The sequence below is a fragment of the Ornithodoros turicata genome, chromosome 5 (assembly GCF_037126465.1).
Source record: "Ornithodoros turicata isolate Travis chromosome 5, ASM3712646v1, whole genome shotgun sequence".
In the NCBI taxonomy this organism is placed as follows: domain Eukaryota; kingdom Metazoa; phylum Arthropoda; class Arachnida; order Ixodida; family Argasidae; genus Ornithodoros; species Ornithodoros turicata.
This window is the reverse complement of record NC_088205.1, coordinates 69,133,597-69,152,294: the sequence shown is the minus strand read 5'-3', so window position 1 is coordinate 69,152,294 and position 18,698 is coordinate 69,133,597. Positions and strand designations below refer to the sequence as shown.

The window sequence follows — 18,698 nt, the reverse complement described above, 5'->3', positions numbered from 1 at the left end:
CAAGAGAAGGTTTGAGACTTTGTGAAGAAATGGCGTTTTATTTGTTCTTCTGTACTATTGCGAACCACGCTTGTATTGCGTTGTTTTCACACAATGGAGCGTACTGGGGCATGGGCTTTCATTTTGTTTACAAGGAACTGCTACATGGAAGCGTTTGTAGTAATAACAGTACTTAAATGATGAATGATAACGTCACTGAATGTCTCCCCGGTTAGGTAGCTGGATCCTATACCCCAGTGTAGGTAGATATGGTTTGGTGAGGTTCTACGACACGTAAAGCCGTCTCCACCCTTAACCGTACACTCTTAAAAATGAACTTCGCCCGATAGCACGCTTTTAGCCAACCATCATCCCGAATGACAATGTTCTCGCCCCTGAATTGTTGAAAACCGGAGGCGAAGCCTATTTGTACCCATTATGCCTACATAATAGGTACAAATTAGGCTCCGCCTCCGGTTTTCAACAAGACAAGGGCGAGAACACTGTCATTCGGGATGATGGTTGGCTAGGAGTGTGCTATGTGGTGAAGTTCATTTTTAAGTTCATTCTGCGCGCGAAACACATCTCCCTCGCTCCACCTCGGGCCCGCTAGCAGACATCCTCTACCCCGCTGGTTCTTCTGCCGAACGTTCCGCCAAAGCAAGAAACCTCATTCTCTTCCTGCTGAAGACAGGCCTTGCTGATCGACCCATCTAATACTGTACTCTCCCCGATGAACTCGTGCACCTCACCGCATCCCCATCCTTCAACCTCCTCTATCCTCCATCCGTCCGTCCTTCCTTTGTGTTTTGTTTTGCTATGCGTTTTCCTTTTCTTTTTTTGGCTATAGTCGTGACGACGCCCACTTCTGTGTGGCCAACAACGGCGAGCCTATCCTGCCATCGCCCCCCCCCCCCCTCATTTTTAAGAGTGTAACGCGCGATCGCGTGTCCCGCGGAGACACCAGCGCCGCCACTCGTTGAAGCTGGGTTCGAGACATTGGGTCCCTGCCCCTAATGTGTCGCACCCAGTGTCAACGCTTGGCGGCGCTGACGCCTCTGTGGGCCACGCGACCACACGTTACGGTTAAGTGTGGCGACGGCTTTACGTAGCAGGGCAAAGGCTTAGACTATACGCCCAGTAGGCCTGTGGCTGTGGTAGTAGAAAGCAAAAGGATCGCTAAAAATTGTAGAAAAGTGATTGTATAGTAGTCGGGGTGGGTGCTAACGGCTGAATCGGCTCGCCGTTGTTGGCCACACAGAAGTGGGCGTCGTCACAACTATAGCAAAAAACAAAAAAAAACACAAACCACAAAGAAGGGACGGACGGATGGAGGATAGAGGAGGATGAAGGATGGGGGTGCGGTGAGGGTGCACGAGTTCGTCAGGGAGAGCAAAGTATTAGATGGGTCGTTCAGCAAGGCCTGCCTTCTGCAGAAAGAGAATGAGGTTTCTTGCTTTGGCGGAACGTTCGGCAGAAGAACCAGCGGGGTAGAGGATGTCCGCTAGCGTGCCCGAGGTGGAGCGAGGGAGATGGGCTTCGCGCGCAGAATGGTATGCTCGGCAGTCTCGCAGGATGTGTGCGATTGTTTCGTGTACAGTAGTCGTTCATCCAGGGAACTACTTATCAGTGGCGTAGCCAGACCTCAAAGGTAGGGGGGGCTCGATACGAAAACTCGCCCCCCCCCTCGCTGATCCTGTGTCGACAACACACACATATTTGTGCACACTGCAAACTGAGGATTAAAAAAGGGAACGAAAACAGTTGATTTAGATGTTCACAGTACGATTACATGTATAGGCTGTCATGACCAATGAAGTGGTGTCACGAGATTGGAAGTATTTTGAAAAGCTCATACTTTGAAAACCATTCAAGAGTGCTTCTTAGATAGACACCATGAACTGCAAGAACTTTCGCGATAGTCACACTGGTCCCCCCCCCCCCATATATTATGTTCTCGGATTTGCATGATTTGTGTGGGTCGGTCCGTGGCAGGTAGGGGGGGGCTCGAGCCCCCCCTACGCCACTGCTACTTATTGTCCTATCAGAAGCTTTCAACCAATAATTTTGCGACAACACTACACTCAGCAAAGGTCGCTGAAAGGCAGCTCCGGCTAAATGCAGTCGCACCAAATCTATTTGAGGCGCTCCTACACCTGCTAGTACCTATAGCAGATGAGTGTGAACTCACTAAGTATTGCCACAGAATTGTTTACAATTACGAGTATGAACAACCACGACAAATACATGTAGTCACGACCAGCCAGAAATTTTCCACTTAATTTGTGGCTGAATACCCCAGGGCATACTGGTTTCTATGAGATATGAAATGATGAGGTCATGGGTGAATAAGGACCAAGTAATGTCAGAGCGCAATGGCATAAAAGTTACAACGTGAAAGGGGTTGTGACAGATCATCCCAGGTTATCTTAGATAAACATAAAAAAACGATTCTTTGCGCCGATGTGAACCTGCATTGAAGTTTTAACAGCGAGAAGGGTAATAGAAGCGGAGAATATGGGCGCCGCGCATACCGAAACTCATGCGGCGGGGGGGGGGGGGGGGGGGGGTCGAGGTAGCTTGCTGTTGTTGGCCGCACTCAAGTGGGCATCGTCACGACTATAGCCGCAAAATAAAGGAAAGTGAGAGAGGGGAGTTGAGGACTTCAAAGTGATGCATAGGCAGGATGACCGATACTGATGGGACGGAGGCACACTGTAGGTGAGAGGTGCACTAGAGTGGTCTTTCCGCTAGGCCCGTTTCTTGAAGAAAGCGCACGAGGCCGCGAGTTTTTGAAAGTCGTTCCGCACAAGAACCTTCGGGGAAGAGGACGTCCGTCAGTATGCCAGGCCTGGCGTGGGGAAGATGAGTTTCCCGCATAGTATGGTATGCACGGCATTCTGTCAGGATATGCGCGATAGTCTCCGGATGATTACAGTGTCCGCAACTGGAGTCCTCCCCTTTGAGCTCAGAGTGGACACTAACAGGCTTTTCCTCATGCGGCTCTGACATCACAGACCTTACCGCCGCCAATGAGGCAGCGCACGAGAAGTCACGTGCTTACGGCTGCCAATGGGAACGGACGCTACTCTGAGGTCTGTGACGTCTGCGCTTTGCTCGACAGTGTACTCGAGAGGTTGTATCTCGCTAAGTATGACACGTAGAAGAATAATTCTGTTTGCGTCTGTATTCTGGCGCGCAGTACAATGCATCCATGATGCAATGAACCACATCTATGAAAGTGTCTCAACACTCTTAATTGTGTGACGCGTAATAAGGGGCACTTTTTTGCATTATTTTGACACTTAGAATACGTGATGTTTTGTGCCGCGCAGAGAGTCGGTCGAAGGGTGCCGCTTAGTCTAGACGCTACACTGTGCCAGCAACCGCATGTGGCACGTTGAACCGATTATGCCAGTGATACAGGCGGACTGACTGCAGCTCCGGCACTTCGTAGCACGCAGAATATACGGTAGTGTGTGCCGCCTCGTGGGCCTGGTAGCGTGTGCCACATAACATCGTCGACGGTGGCTTTACCATGCAAAATCAACCGCACGACAAAGTTGCACAACACTGTAACAAGAAGATGCATGACAACTTTACTTCTCTAGATGTGCACCGTACGCGAAAATGTAAGACACATTGAGACAATCAAATATTGCACACAGTAAAACAACATTTACAGAAAGATACCACCCGGAAGCTGTGCAAACGGTTAAACTAAAGTAAGCCGGTCCATAATGACCGGGAGTTGATACTTGTCAACAGTAAAATAATAGCATTGGAGAAAAATACGACCAAGCAGCCGTGTTAAAAGTTAAAACAAAAATGTGTTAAAACAAAAGTGAGGTGCTCCATAATGAGCAGCAGTTGATACCCGCCAACGTTAAAACAATAACACTGGAGGAAAATATGACCATGGAGTTGCGCTAGCAGTTAAACGAAAGTGAACGGCTCCATAATGACTAGCAGTTGATACTTCTCAACTGGGCTAGTGTACGAAACACAAGAAATCTCCATATCACATCAATGTCGAGGACAGGTAGGTACCATTGAGTACGAAGAAAACAATAGGTGGCAAACCCCTTGCCACATCCGGTGAGATTACACCACAAAACAAGAGAAGACGAAAACAGCGAAGACTGGCTACGACGCGCTTGAAAATTGAAAATGGGAATTTCCAGGAACGTCCAAGGGGCAAAAGCAAATGCAGCGGTGGAGCTTGCACTGGTTCAGCAGTTTCTTCAACTTCTCCGACATGAGGCACCTTTGAAATTTGTCTGCTGGATTCAAAGCAGTCTGAAGCAGTCCGAGCATTTGTCCAAACGCTGCAGGGTACGTAATGTTCCTTATGTAGTAAAAGCACTAAGCACATTATCAAGGCTTCTTCCAGCGTCGTAGTGTTGTCAATGTAGACAGACTGTACGCCGTCGTAGATTTCCTTACAGCCTTCAGCCCAAAATAGCATTGGTCCTGGCCTAGCATCTGACACCCTTGGTCCCTGAAAAGCAAGGAAAAGAATACAAAGCTACATATTATGCATATTCAAGGAGCGGTAGCACGATATAACTGCAGGCGTGAGCAGAGTGTTGCCACTTTTTCTTTCGCAGAATTCTACACGCAGAAGAAAATGTCGCTAAATCTTGACGGTGGAGTAGCTAAAATGTCGCTATGTGATGCAGCTAAATGAGTAGAGTGTCGATAAAATTCCAAGCAGTCACAAGATTTGCATATCCCATGAACCACGCCTCGCGCGTCCTTGTTGTTTGACATCTAAAAACATAGATTGTGAAGTTACCCGTCAAAAAGAACTCGTTACAAGTTAAGTATGCAAAATGCAAAATGCGAACCGTATGCAAAATGTAACTAAGCTAATAACGAAGTTCTTCAGCCTGAAATGTAACTCGCAGTTACTGAGTTAGTTTAAAAAAAAAGAACGAGTTACTTCCAAGTTACTTAGGACACAAAATAGCATTACGCAGGTGCAGCGCGCGTGAGCAGTTGAGTTAGACCATGAGTTGGCTGCGGAGGAGTGCAACACGCTTAGATTGTTTTCGTTTATGTCCAACAATAGACCTCTCCCTGTTTGTAAACAAATGACATCATGGTGTTCGACAGCGCCACAAATTTGGTTGAACTGAACTACGCTCGAAGCTATAGGTGAAGGTCGCGCCCGAAAGTCACGGTCTTGAGGGGATTGCGATATGGTCCCTTAAAGGGACGCGACCCTCGGTCCTGCTTTTCTTTCAATGGGAGGCAGCGAACAAGTGCCCGTTCCTGGAACCCAGCCCTCTCCTTCTGATTTGTTTCGGTTTCAGTCTGTCTACCAATGTCATGATGATGTTTCTCTGGTTGAGGTCTATTCGAACGCTTTGCATCTTACTCCTTGTGGGCGCACAATGGTTCAGCTTCATTACAGTGGCAGCGGTTCTTACTTCCTGAATAAAATACTGTCATTGATTGAATATCACGTATTATGAAAAAAAAATGCCATGAAGGAACCTGAGAGAAAGCAAGAAAATATGTGGACGTGCGTGAAAAGCGAGTTAAAAGTAACTTGGAACTTAACTGAAGTTACTTTGGCAAAGTTACCTAAAGGAACGAGTTCCTCTGAAAGTTACACGGCGTAAAAGTACCGAGTAAAGTTACAAGTTACCAAAAAAAAAAGGAACTTAGTTACAGTAACGAGTTACCTCGAACTCTGTCTAAAAATAACGTAAAACCACAACATATTCCAGATAGTGCGTGAGGCAATAACGATAACGTCAACGAAGTGGCGCGACTCCACTGCTTGGTGGCGGTGTGCACTGTGCCCGTCTTTATTGTTTTAGTGCGAAATCGTTTCTTGCCTCACGAGTAGAGCTAGCAGGTTGTCACCAGAAAATATCCACATATATTTAACCATTAATAATTAGTCAACTAATTAACTAACACTAATTAGTAAGCACTAATTACTCAACTAATTAAATGCCACTAATTAGTCATCTAATTAACTATCACTAATTTGTCAATTAATTAACAGTGAACAAATTAACCATCATTAATTAGTCAACACCAATCCCGTGACCACAGTGACGTCATCATTAGTCAACACCAATTAGTCAAATAATTAAGTTCATTAATTAGTCAACGCTAATGCGTTCGCATTGACGCACGCAAGGACACTTAAGTGCCTCCCACAATTTTTGTCCTCTTCCTTGACATAACTATGGTAGCTAAGTAATAACCAGGCACAGCAAGCTCTACCGTACCTGTTTATTACTCAAGCACTGTATGCAGAGTCCGCAGAACGCTACGGAACTACGGAACCCAAATTACAGGCAATTGTGTCGCAAGCAGTGCGAGGGGCCAAGCACACTACGACGTGGTCCCAAAAACTTACTGGTAGTCTCAGGGGAATATTAGTAATAATACTTGGAGCTCTGCAGGGAGACGGAGCCTTAATCTTGTCCTTTCAATCTGGCACTTTACACTTCGCTGCCAACCGGCCATGCTCGTCAGCAAACGCCCACTGATGTGAATATCGTATCGCATCACAGCCTATGCTTTTTGCTCTGGCAGGCTTTCCAAAGACTGTGGGAGCATCTCATACGCATTAATCGTTACAAAATGAGACGTAATCACATTTCTTACCTTCAGAATCCTGCCGGCCGAGGTTGCACAGGCAGAGCACGCACCGTTCGCGCCGATGCATTCGAAAAGCAAGGCAGGGACGCCTGTGGTCGTCCGCCGGATGCCATTTTGACGCCACTTCACCTTTGTCAACTACTAGGCCGTCAACCGTCTATGAAGCATGCTAAACTAAAAGTACATTGCGTACCGTATCAGGCAACGTGGATTATTAAAGCTAACACGTCACCACAATAAAATAGTGGAGGACTACGTTGCGCAGCGCAGCATGTGACAACGCATTTGAAGACGCGGCCTGTTCGGTGAGGAAAATGTATGAGGTAGAGAGGGAAGAGCAACCGTGTAAAGGCTGGTTCACACTGTCACGTTTACGCTTGCGGCAACGGGTTACGGGCGCTTACGGTGGGGGTTGCCATGACGACGAAGAGACGGCGCCCGCAAGATCGTTTCCGCAAGGAGTTGAGGCAACTTCAACTTTTCTCCCGCAAGCTCCGTAACCGTAAGCGCACTGGCCAATATGATGGCAGAAAAGTTCGGATGCCGCGCATGCGTTTTGTCTCGCGCGTCTCCTTGCAAAGATGGCGGAAACATTGGATGTCTCAGAAGCTCTTATTCTCCAAGTTGAGAAGTTTCCCTGGCTATACAATAGCAAAAGAAGCGACTACAGGGATGCCACGAAAAAAGAAAACTGATGGATGACAATTAGCGTACCTGTGGGTCTGTCAGGTGATATCTTCACTCAATGAACCTGTCCGAAGTAGCGAGTTGTACGTTGCACTGTCGACGATGGCGTTAAGTTAAGAACATTAACAGTTAACAGTTAAGAACATTGTCAAGGAATGTCTGATTGTCTTCCAAAGCAGCCGGCACCGGGTTCTGGACGCTGGAAGCCGTGCTACTCTGTGTCTCTATTTCACTTTTCTTCGGAAGGATGGCGCTCTAGGAGGCCGCTGCTCATTGGAGGAACGGAGCGCCGAAACGTAGTAATGTGAACGCTGGAGGAACGCAGCCGGCAACGAGATGGGTATGTAGCGACCCAGCCAGGCACAGCGTCATCTGCGCACGCCGATCTTCGTCGGCCCCTGCGCACGCTCCCCGCTCGCTGCGCTCTTGCAATTAAACAGTTCTCGTTCCACCCTTCAACTAGAAGGTTCTCTCTCTTCCTTCACTGGTGACCCGAACAGCAGAACACAGCTACCATGACCTCTCCGGCGCCGACGATGCCGGACCCCGCACCGCTGGCGTCGCAACCTTCCACTCTTCATGCTGTAGCCGTGAAGATTCCGCCTTTCTGGCCAGCCGACCCGGCTCTGTGGTTCGCCAACATCGAAGCGCAGTTTGCCCTCCGAGGCATATCTGCACAGCAAACAAAATTCTTTCACGTCGTTGGAGCGCTTGGCCCTAACGAAGCGTCAGAGGTCAGGGACGTCATCACCAACCCCCCAGCAGCCAACCCTTTCGACGCGTTAAAAGACGCGCTCACGAAGAGAACGACAGCCTCCGAACAGGAACGCCTGCGACAACTGCTCACAGCTGAGGTCCTCGGCGACAGGAAGCCTTCGCAGCTGCTACGTCGGATGCAGCAGTGGTTGGGCGATAGGGCCTCATCCTTGGACGAATCCATCCTGCGCGAATTATTCCTGCAGCGTCTTCCGAACACGGTTCGCTTGATACTAACAACGTCGAGCAGCGTTTCGCTCGAGGCTTTAGCGGAGATGGCGGATAAGATGATGGACATTGCGCCGCCAACTGTTTGTGCCATATCTCCACAACCCTCTGCACCATCACCGTCGGACTTCCAGGAGCTGCGTGACGAAGTCAGCCGCCTTTCCGGCTTAGTCGCATCAAGCCTACGCTTCGGCCGATCGCGAAGCCCAAGACACCGCAGCCCTCGTCGCGGCAACTTCCGTCGTCGCACACCATCGCCTCTCCAGCAGTCTGCAAATCCCGATGAGTGCTGGTACCACCAGACTTTCGGAGACCGTGCCCGGCGCTGCCAGCCTCCCTGCTCCAGACAGGGAAACGGGAGCGTCAACAACTGAAGACGGCCAGTTTAGTTGACGCAGCCCCAAGTCGTCCACGCCTCTTTTACATCACTGACCGCGGCTCTGGCGCCCGCTTTTTGGTTGATACGGGCGCGGAGGTCTGCGTCATCCCCGCCTCTCGAGACGATCAGAAGCGCACCCCACCTAACGCCAGTCTTCAAGCTGTCAACGGATCCCCTATTACGACTTACGGCGAAAAACTCGTTACACTCAACTTTGGCCTACGCCGCGTTTTTCGGTGGATTTTTGTGATTGCCAAGGTACCCCAAGCCATCATCGGTGCCGACTTCTTGGCTCACTTCGGGCTCCTGGTCGACATGAGTCGAAGAAGGCTAATTGACAGAACCACCAGCCTTTCGGTTCAAGGGGTTGCCGTCACCTCGCCACTTACCCCAACCATCCGTCGACTCGAACCGAAGACTGACTTCGAAGCTATTTTGCACGACTTTCCAGACCTCACTCAACCACCAAACTGGAAGCTCCCGGTCAAACATCACGTCGTGCACCACATTGTGACATCGGGCCCGCCAGTGCACGTTCACCCTCGCAGGCTGGCGCCAGAGAAATTCAAAGTGGCCAAAGAAGAATTCGAGCACATGCTCGAGCTCGGAATTATCAGGCCATCATCTAGCGACTGGTCTTCGGCTCTCCACATGGTCCCCAAAAAAACAGGTGACTGGCGGCCATGTGGGGACTATAGACAGCTAAACCGGGTTACTGTACCCGATCGCTATCCGATACCACACGTCCAAGACTTCGCGGCAAATCTGCATGGCGCAAGAATATTCTCGAAACTCGACCTAGTACGCGCCTACCACCAGATCCCGGTGGCGCCCGAGGACATCGGAAAGACCGCAATAACCACGCCGTTCGGGCTGTTTGAATTTTTGCGCATGCCCTTTGGACTCCGGAATGCGGCGCAAACTTTTCAACGGTTCGTCGACTCAGTCATCAGAGGATTGCCGTTCGCATTTGCTTATATTGACGACCTGCTCATCGCTAGTGCCACCCCGGAAGAACACGCCGACCATCTTCGCACACTCTTTGCCCGCCTCAACGAGTTTGGTATCATCGTAAACGCTGCCAAGAGCGAGTTTGGAGTGGAAGAACTTGATTTTCTGGGCCACCACATCACCCGCTCGGGCATCACTCCTCTCGCGTCCAAGGTGAAAGCCATCCAAGATTTTCCGCAGCCGACTACCTCACGAAAGCTCCGCGAGTTCCTCGGGCTAGTAAATTTCTACAGAAGATTCGTGCCGCACTGCGCATCCACCCTCCAACACTTGGAAGCGTTGCTAACGAATTCCAAAGGCCGCAATGCCCCTCTTGCCTGGACATCGCGCGCCACCGATGCCTTTTGCAGTCTCAAGCAGGCTCTCGCTGAAGCCACCTTGCTGAGGCATCCAGTGCACGATGCGCCCACGGCGCTCATGGTGGACGCCTCGTCGTCGGCCGTTGGCGCTGTGCTCCAGCAACAGATCGACCACGCGTGGCAGCCGCTATCATTTTTCTCTCGGAAATTCAAAGACAGGGAAACTCGATACAGCACCTTTTCCCGTGAACTGCTTGCTGTCTTCCTTTCGGTGAAGCATTTCCGCCCGTTTCTTGAAGGTCGCGTCTTCACTATATACACCGACCACAAGCCGCTGTCCCACGCGTTCACTTCATCCGGCAACAGCTACTCACCACGGGAGATTCGCCAACTTACCTTCGTGTCCGAGTTTTCCACGGACATTCGGCACATCAGCGGTCACGACAACCCCGTGGCCGACGCTCTCAGCCGCATCAGCGCACTGTCACCAGGTCTTCCTCAAGACATCAGTGTTCCGCTCAGCCTAGAGACATTGGATGACCTGCAACGCTCCGACGAAGACCTCCGCATGCTCCGCGAAAACTCTACATCGTCGCTTCGTCTCGAAGACGTCCTTCTTCCCGGTACCGCCACCACGCTTGTCTGCGACGTATCCCAGGGGCATCCACGACCCTTTGTCCCAGCAGCCCTGCGCCGGCGGGTATTTGATACCCTCCACGCACTATCGCACCCGGGCATACGCGCAACGCAGAAGTTAATCAGTGCGCGCTACGTGTGGCCCGGCATGCAAGCAGACATCAAGCACTGGACGCGTGGCTGCCAGCAGTGCCAGAGAGCTAAGATACAGCGACACACTTTTGCTCCCGTGCACCCCTTCCTTCCACCTGACACCCGCTTTGAAAAGGTCCACTTGGACATCGTGGGACCCCTCCCGCCTTGTCAAGGTCACCGATATCTACTCACGGTGGTAGACCGTTTCACGCGGTGGCCTGAGGCGGCCCCCATGCCTGATATCTCCGCCGCAACTGTCGCCGCTACCTTCACGAGCACGTGGGTTGCCCGCTTCGGAGTGCCCTCCACTATCACTACTGACCGTGGGCGGCAGTTTGAGTCGTGTCTATTCAGCGCCCTCACCACCTTACTGGGATCTCAACGCATTCGGACCACTTCCTACCATCCGGCATCAAATGGCATGGTGGAACGATTCCATCGACAACTCAAAGCCGCCCTCAAGGCACACCCCAACCCCACCTCTTGGACGGAAGTTCTTCCTGTCGTCCTGCTCGGCCTCCGTTCAGTCTTCAAGCCGGACTTGGGGTGCACCGTAGCAGAGCTCGTTTACGGCACAACTCTGCGACTACCTGGAGAATTCCTCGTGTCCCCCAAGGCTCCCCCGGGCCCCCGCCAGATCCAGCAGACTACGTTTCCCGGCTCAAGGCCATATTCAACCAGCTTCGCCCAGCACCCCCTCGTCAACCATGTTCCTCCAGGCTTTACGTGCACGACGACCTGGAGACGTGCACACACGTTTTCGTACGCGTCGACGCTGTCCGAAAGCCGCTACAGCCCCCTTATACTGGTCCCTATGAAGTCGTCAGCCGCACTTCCAAGTTCTTCTCCCTCCTCATCAACAGCAAGCAAGAGCAAGTCTCCATCGACCGATTAAAGCCTGCATACATTGAGGCTCCTGCTGCTGACCTCACGGCTGCTCTGGTCTCCACCCCTCACTCCGTTTACCAGCCCGCCGTTCACCGTTCAGCAAAATCCGTCCACTGGGCCCCTGTCCTGGTGACGCACCGCTCTTGCGTTTCACCAACGCGCTAAGGGGGGGAGCAGCTGTAGCGACCCAGCCAGGCACAGCGTCATCTGCGCACGCCGATCTTCGTCGGCCCCTGCGCACGCTCCCCGCTCGCTGCGCTCTTGCAATTAAACAGTTCTCGTTCCACCCTTCAACTAGAAGGTTCTCTCTCTTCCTTCAGGTACTACGTAAGCGAAACCCGTAGCCCGTAAGCGTAAACGTGACAGTGTGAACCAGCCTTAAGGGGCACAATAGGCGGCACAATAGACGCCACATTTCTGCTGAGGAGCGAGGTACCGCCTGATAAGGGTTACAAATGGGTTTATACCGCTATAAAAGGCTGGGAAAATTTGTCTCGCCTATGATTTTCGAATACAACGCCTAAAATAGCCGTTTTTTTCTCGTAAGGGGCACAATAAGCGTATTTGGGTTTAGAGTGAACCCTTCGAATCACGTTCATCTAGAGAGTGTAAAGGAGACCAGTATACACGCACTGCTTTTCTTCCTGGAATTACAATCGTGGCAATGCAATGTTACAATTCGAAAGCAATCGTGCCTTCCCTCTCTTTTTCCGTGCTTCCCTGTGCAAATATGCGAGTACGGCATTCGTGAGGAAAACAACACACTATATCACCACGCATGCACCCGGAAAGTTCCGTTCCGAAAATAGGAAAGGCTTCCAGAAATGAAACGCTGCTTCGTAAAAGCAGCTGCATTCTTTTAGAAACAGTTTTAGCGATGCCGCTTGGCGCTTCCTGGGTGATGCCATAGGGCAAACAATGAAGGAATTAAAGGGCTCTCCTCTCGCTGCGCACGTTCCCTGTACTTATTAACCAACAGCTGTAACAGATAAGAAGCACCGATCGAAACGAAGGAGAATTTTAATCTTCCCCCGGGTGCAATTTCAGCGCCGTATAGACAAGTGGGACTTTGCTCCAACACGTCCTGACCCCGAAAGTGTGTGTATTGATCGCCGAGATCGGATCAACTGCAGATGTGTGCTTATCGATTCCGTGCAGAGCTTAAGTAGTTCAGAAAGGAGATCCCATAACCCGTCTGTCGCGGACTAAGGGACAGCTTGAATGTGAAGAAAGGGGTCAGTGCCGCGTCGTTCTTTTTTCTTTTTTTTTTTCAGTTTAGCACCTATTTAAAGGTATCATAACGCGGTAGACGCGAAATCCCGAAAAAAAATATCTATGCCCCCGATTAGAGTGAGCTCTCAGTAATCGTACTTCACAATTTTCGTACCAGCTGCGCTCAGCTTTTTAGAAAATTCAGATTGAAAAGTATTGGCAACACTGCGTCGACGTTGCCACCACCTTTCGCGTTGCTCGTCAAGTGCAGCGGTAAAAGCACGTTACGTGCGCATACAACTCTGGTCTGAAACGAAAAAAGTTGGCTATACGTGTCGGCTACGCGGCCACCAGGAGCAGCAGCAAATCATTCTCGAGTACGTAGCTCACCAAGTACATAGAGCGCTGTTGCCTGACGAACTGTGGATTATTTCCCACCAGGTGTCGCATTGATTCCTTTTACAACAACTTTGCTGGCAAAATTAAAATGTAAAATAAATTAGATCAATTTAATCAAAAATTTAATTAAATTAATCTAAAGAAATTAAAATTTATTAAGACCGCGTGCATAATTTGTCGCGCTGGTTTTCCAAGCAAAAAACTGTTAATCTGCGCTGCTAACGCTATAAACCGCCTGTCTTCTACTTTGCCGCCGGGTAACTTTAAACTTTAACTTTAAACACAGGCTAGCTGGAACTCCTTTTGCTGAGAGTCCGTTACTGCTTTGGGGGACACCTTGCTGAAAGGAGGTCGCTCCGATGGCGGTGACACACGACAGCGTCGATCTCCAATTCGCTCCAGTGGCGCCATCTGAAATATGGCTCGAGAGTACTGTACTCACGAAGCTTCGTAAGATCTTTATAAAATGCACTTATTAAATTAGCCGCAAAATGGCTTTCTAACTTTATCAGTTAAATAATTAGAATCTTCAAGACCCGTATTCTTATTTTCAATTCCCGTGGTCTAATAATCTTCGGCTGGTTCTGTGTTCGAAGGTAAGCCTTTTCGCCGGTAAAGGAGATAAACAATCTCTTCTTCGGCGAAGGCCCGCTTGCGAAAGGGAGTAAGTATCTCCTTTATCGTGTGTCATGGGAAGCAAACGCAGTTCGGAGGGATGTCCTTCTCTGGAAAGGCCTTTAGGCTGTCCATGTGTCAGGGGTACATACTGTAGGGTTCCGACTTTTCGGGGTATTCGTTTGGCAAAAATCGAGGGATTTTTTTTCGGAGTTTTCAAATTTTAGAACGTTCGGGGTTTTACGGACTTTTCAAGGAACCGCACGAGGAATGGGTTGCCGGAGCTTATTGGGGAAATCAGAAGCGATCGTTAAAAAACAAAGAATCATAGCCGAATATATTGTTTCGAAGCGAGATGCTGCAGGACGCTTTTCCACCGCTAACGTTGAAAGTCACTCGGCAAAACTTACAAGTCACAAGGTTTTCCTAGGAATTCTTAGTGCTTCCTGGCTTAGGTCATTGCCAATGACCCATTGGCCTTGCAATAGAGGCTAGGTGGAGGCGTCGCGTCCACCGCTCGGGTTGGTGAGATGTCCTTTGAGCAAGTAAACGGCGAGTCAGAGACTTTTTGCTAGTCCCGTTTCCTTGGGGAAGCGGGCTAGGCTGTGAATTTTGGGAATATATGCAGCTTGAATACATACGTTACGTTCGGCTTCCCAGTACCGAATTACAAACACAGTATTCGCCGTCCTCCAATGACGCGAATCTGTTTTTGTCGAGGCGATAGAACAACGTAGAATAACGCAACAACAAACGTGGCTGCGGATCAGAGATGGTGCACCTTAAGAACAAGTTGCTTCGCGGCGCTAACACGGAATAAAGAAAAAAAAACCTTAGGAACACATCCAGCTTGTAGAGGAATCAACGAAACAGACATCGCGTCGCCTCATGCGTTCGGCCTCACGGTGTCATGTCCCAAGCAGAAGAAACGGGAGAGCCTCGATATTCTCCGTTGCGAAATCCCCGACCTCGAAGCTCGCGTTCTCGAAAAGGAAACTCAAGAAGAATGCTCGATTGCTTCGTAAGATGATATGCCGTGCTCAAAAGCACGGCATCACTACGTAACCACTCAAATTATTGCACCAGAACAATCTGCGGCCTAGACACCATGATAGTCGCAACATACAACCGACTTCTATCCTCGGGTCATAGCCTGTGTTTCCAGTGGGTCCCCAGTCACACCGGCCTGCATGGAAACACCCGCGCAGATGCCTTAGCACGTCAGGCACATGGGGACGTCCCCGTCAATAACTGTCCACTACCACTTTCAGCCTCAGCATGTCGATTACAGATACGCCGAACACGCCACAGCGGCACTCGGCAGTTTCAAGAGGGCACCGTCCGATTAAACGATCATCTCCGGTCCATCGACCCGTCGATGGATTTCGTTGCCACACACTCACTTCGGGAAGCGTCCATTCTACACTGACCACGACTCAATATCGCCGGGACACCTCTGCTGCTCTATAAAATGAGTCTTTTCCACTCGCCCAAATGCTCCACTCGCGCTGTTGAAGCTGATATTCCACGTCTTCTCCTAGACTGTCACAGATTCGACACCCCTCGAGCCGCGCTCAGACGACGCCTACTCGAGCTGCGGTGCACAGACTTCTCTCTTGCCACTCTGCTCAGCCCAGTACGACATCCCACACAGCAGTTTGTGACAAAAGCAGTACTGACCTTCCTCAGCGACACACGTCTCATGAACAGCCTGTGAACTCAAGTCCTCATTCTTCAGTGTCCCACCCTCACCTCTCACCCTCATACGCTTTACCCTCATTTTTTTTTAAAGTCATCTCTGACTTTAATCTATCTCATCTTGCTTTCACCTTTTGTTAGTTTATCCTTTATTTCCCAATTCTTTTCTTTTTATTTAATTTTATTTTGTTCTTTACTTTCTTTTATTTTGCGTAATAGTAAGCCGATGTGCCGTTAAGCTTACCTTTCCTCCTTTTCTTTTTCTTTGTTCTAATAAATATATCCCTTCCCCCACTCAAATTCACGGGTTTTGGATGCCTGTCCAAATCGTTTCAGAGAACGAAAGCCACATTTTAGCGGCCGTTAAGCTTAGCAGGGCGGACACGACGGGACATCAGGTTGGTCAGTTTACTATTAGGTTAGTCCAAGTTCGGTGTTTGCATTTCTATTGCTAGTCTGAGTTCGCTGTTGGCAGTTTACCCCGCGCGACCGTGCATTTTATAGTCAGATAACATTTATTTACAGTAGTTCATTCTGCAACGGGGAGTTCGATCACTTTATTTCGAGGTACACCCGAAGAAACACGGCGTCTTCGTCATCTAAGTCCTTCAGCATCCTTTTCTTTTTACTTCGTGTAAGCACAAAATTCATGAATATCGCATCTAACGCAACGACACCGAGCACAACAAACAACTCCCCCCCTCACGCTGAAATTTTGTCTGTCCCTTGCCATCCACTGCACAGATGGCTGCCAGCCTAATAACAGCCGCCCACCCAACTCTAGCTACTTTCGCGTTACCCATTTCGACATGCAGCCCAAAACAATATCTGGGTGCCCTATCAAACAGAGCCAAATGCGACGAAGAAATCCAAATATGTGTCGTCCAATCTTTGCGAAAACGACGGGCTGCCGCCTCTGTGCGCAGCTGTCATAGGCGCGCTAGGCGCAGAGGATACATGTGTAAGCGCGAAAGCACACAGAAAGCGCAACAAAACTGTGTGTAGAAAATATCAGACGAGAAGGGGCTGCGCAACTGAAGCTGCAGAGTATTTGTCTCGAGCGATTTGCCAGTCGAAAATGTGCCTGTTCAAATAGCCCTCCAAAAACAAACTTCCTATCCTCCAACTTGACAGGCGGGAAAATTTCCCCTTTTTATCTATAGGCTTATAACCGGTGGACTGCGCCTTGGAATTTCGTTTCTCTTTCTGTCATTGATGTAGTATTTGATTTGACGTCGGTTTGAGCCTCACGGCAAACTTAGAGTGGCGTGTAGCATGCTTATGGGCGTTCCACGGATAAGTTGGTGCGCGCCCATCGTGAAGTTTTCGGATTGGGTTCGCTGTGGTCTTGACAATCGATGTTCCATGCGATGTGCGTACCATTCGTCGTAATGAGGTTTTAGGAAAGCTGCGTTTCAAAACGCCTTGGTGATTCAAGTGCGAAGTGTAGAGCGATGCGAACTTTCGATACAGATTTCGCAAATGCGAGCAATGTTGTTTGCTCTACGTCGCCGCATGCCACCAAACAGTCTTAGGAAATAACTTGGTCACAAGTCATCTCATGCTGAGCAATTAGCCGGTAACTGCAATTAATAACTTTCTCAGAGAGCAACTTTCGTGTTGGATACCAGTCAGCAACAGTAGTGAACGAAGATCCGACTAGTTTCGGAGATCAGAGACAGACGGGAAATTCTAAAGGAGCTGTATCTAGTCAGCAGCTAGTTAAAGTTACTTCAAATTTCATGGTTTTTTTTTTTATGTTGTTTTACTAACTAGTCGCATCTCCGTTCATCACCTGTCTATCGCCGACTGGTATTCAACATGAAAGTTGATGAGAAAGAGTCGTTAAGTAATTGCAGTTACTGAGTAACTTCTCATTAAGTAATTGCTTGTAACTAAGTTACTTCATGAACCGTAATTTCTTTTGGCACGAGAACTGCGTCCCTCATTACGTTAAGAGTGCAAGTTAGCGAGATTTGTAGAGATAGTACTAAATGAACTGTAAAGTGAATGACAAACATGTAGAAACTGTATGGTTTTCTGAAAGCTTGTAAATTGGACGCTTCAGATACGTAATAGGTCTGCTGTATATTGAGTATTTTTTCGGCCACCGAATTTGAAAGATTGCTGCACAAAGCAATCTAGCGGACTCTAGAAGCGCCGCAACCATGAGGCGACTCGCGCGCCATTTATTGAGAACGCACGCAACTAGACGATATATCATGCGAGATCGTGCGTTTCTCGTGAGTGCCGTACACATTTCATTGCGAAGGCGCATGGTTTTGTGTATTCCGGAACACAAGAACACAAACCAGACATTCATTTAAATCATTTGGATGCGAGGTTTTGCAAACAGCAGCGATACAGCGAGCAGACGACACGGAGACGCGGAGAGAGAGAAAGGCCAACAGATGGCGCAGATCGCCTCACAGCGCGGAATTCGCACGTTACAACCGTTAGGTTTAAACTCAACTTCACAAGAGTTGCTGTTGTTCTTCAAAAAAAAGTATAATGGTAATTAGTGACCTGTCTTAAACGCGTTACGTTGTACTTCAATATCACGTGATCTGTGTCAATCCGGGACTGGCTCCAACTTTGTTCTTTGCGAACGTTGAGGGCCGCCACCTTCCAGTTTCGAAAAGTGTTGAAAATTAGTTAGTTAGTTAGTAAATTAGTAAAATAAAGTAAATCTTGGAGCTATCAGCAACCCTCCATGGGTGCTACCTGCTCCATTGCAAGATCTGTATAGCTATTACATCTTCTGACTCAGGGTACTCACAGCAGTCAAAACAAATCACAGCGGGATCCTTCAAATACTCACAGACACTCAATCAATAGAACGGGAAAACAACACAAATTAATTAGTGCGAATAGTATTCAGAACTGAGAGGTGATGACTTGTGTGCGTGATCACAAAGCCAAGTTCTACTTCTACATTATGGCATCTTGAAACAGTGCGGTTATATTACACTTCACAGTTCCTTTAAGGGCTAGCTCATTCGCTCCTGCGGTAAAAAAAAAAAAAAAAAAAAAGGCGCTTTCCCCCGCATACGAACGTCAAACGACGTGTTCAACCGCACTCAGTTGGTGCTGCGAAATTATGAAACAGTACGAGCACACAAACACACGCACATTACATGGCACTGGCT

General features: G+C 49.1%; 1 protein-coding gene across 1 annotated transcript; it reads left to right on the top strand.

Annotated features, from left to right (window-relative positions):
* The first annotated feature begins 7,808 nt into the window (after positions 1 to 7,808).
* Positions 7,809 to 8,651, top strand: LOC135395919 (uncharacterized). Its single transcript, XM_064627006.1, has one exon. The coding sequence runs from the start codon at positions 7,809 to 7,811 to the stop codon at positions 8,649 to 8,651; it is 843 nt and encodes a 280-aa protein (XP_064483076.1).
* The last annotated feature ends 10,047 nt before the right edge of the window (positions 8,652 to 18,698 follow it).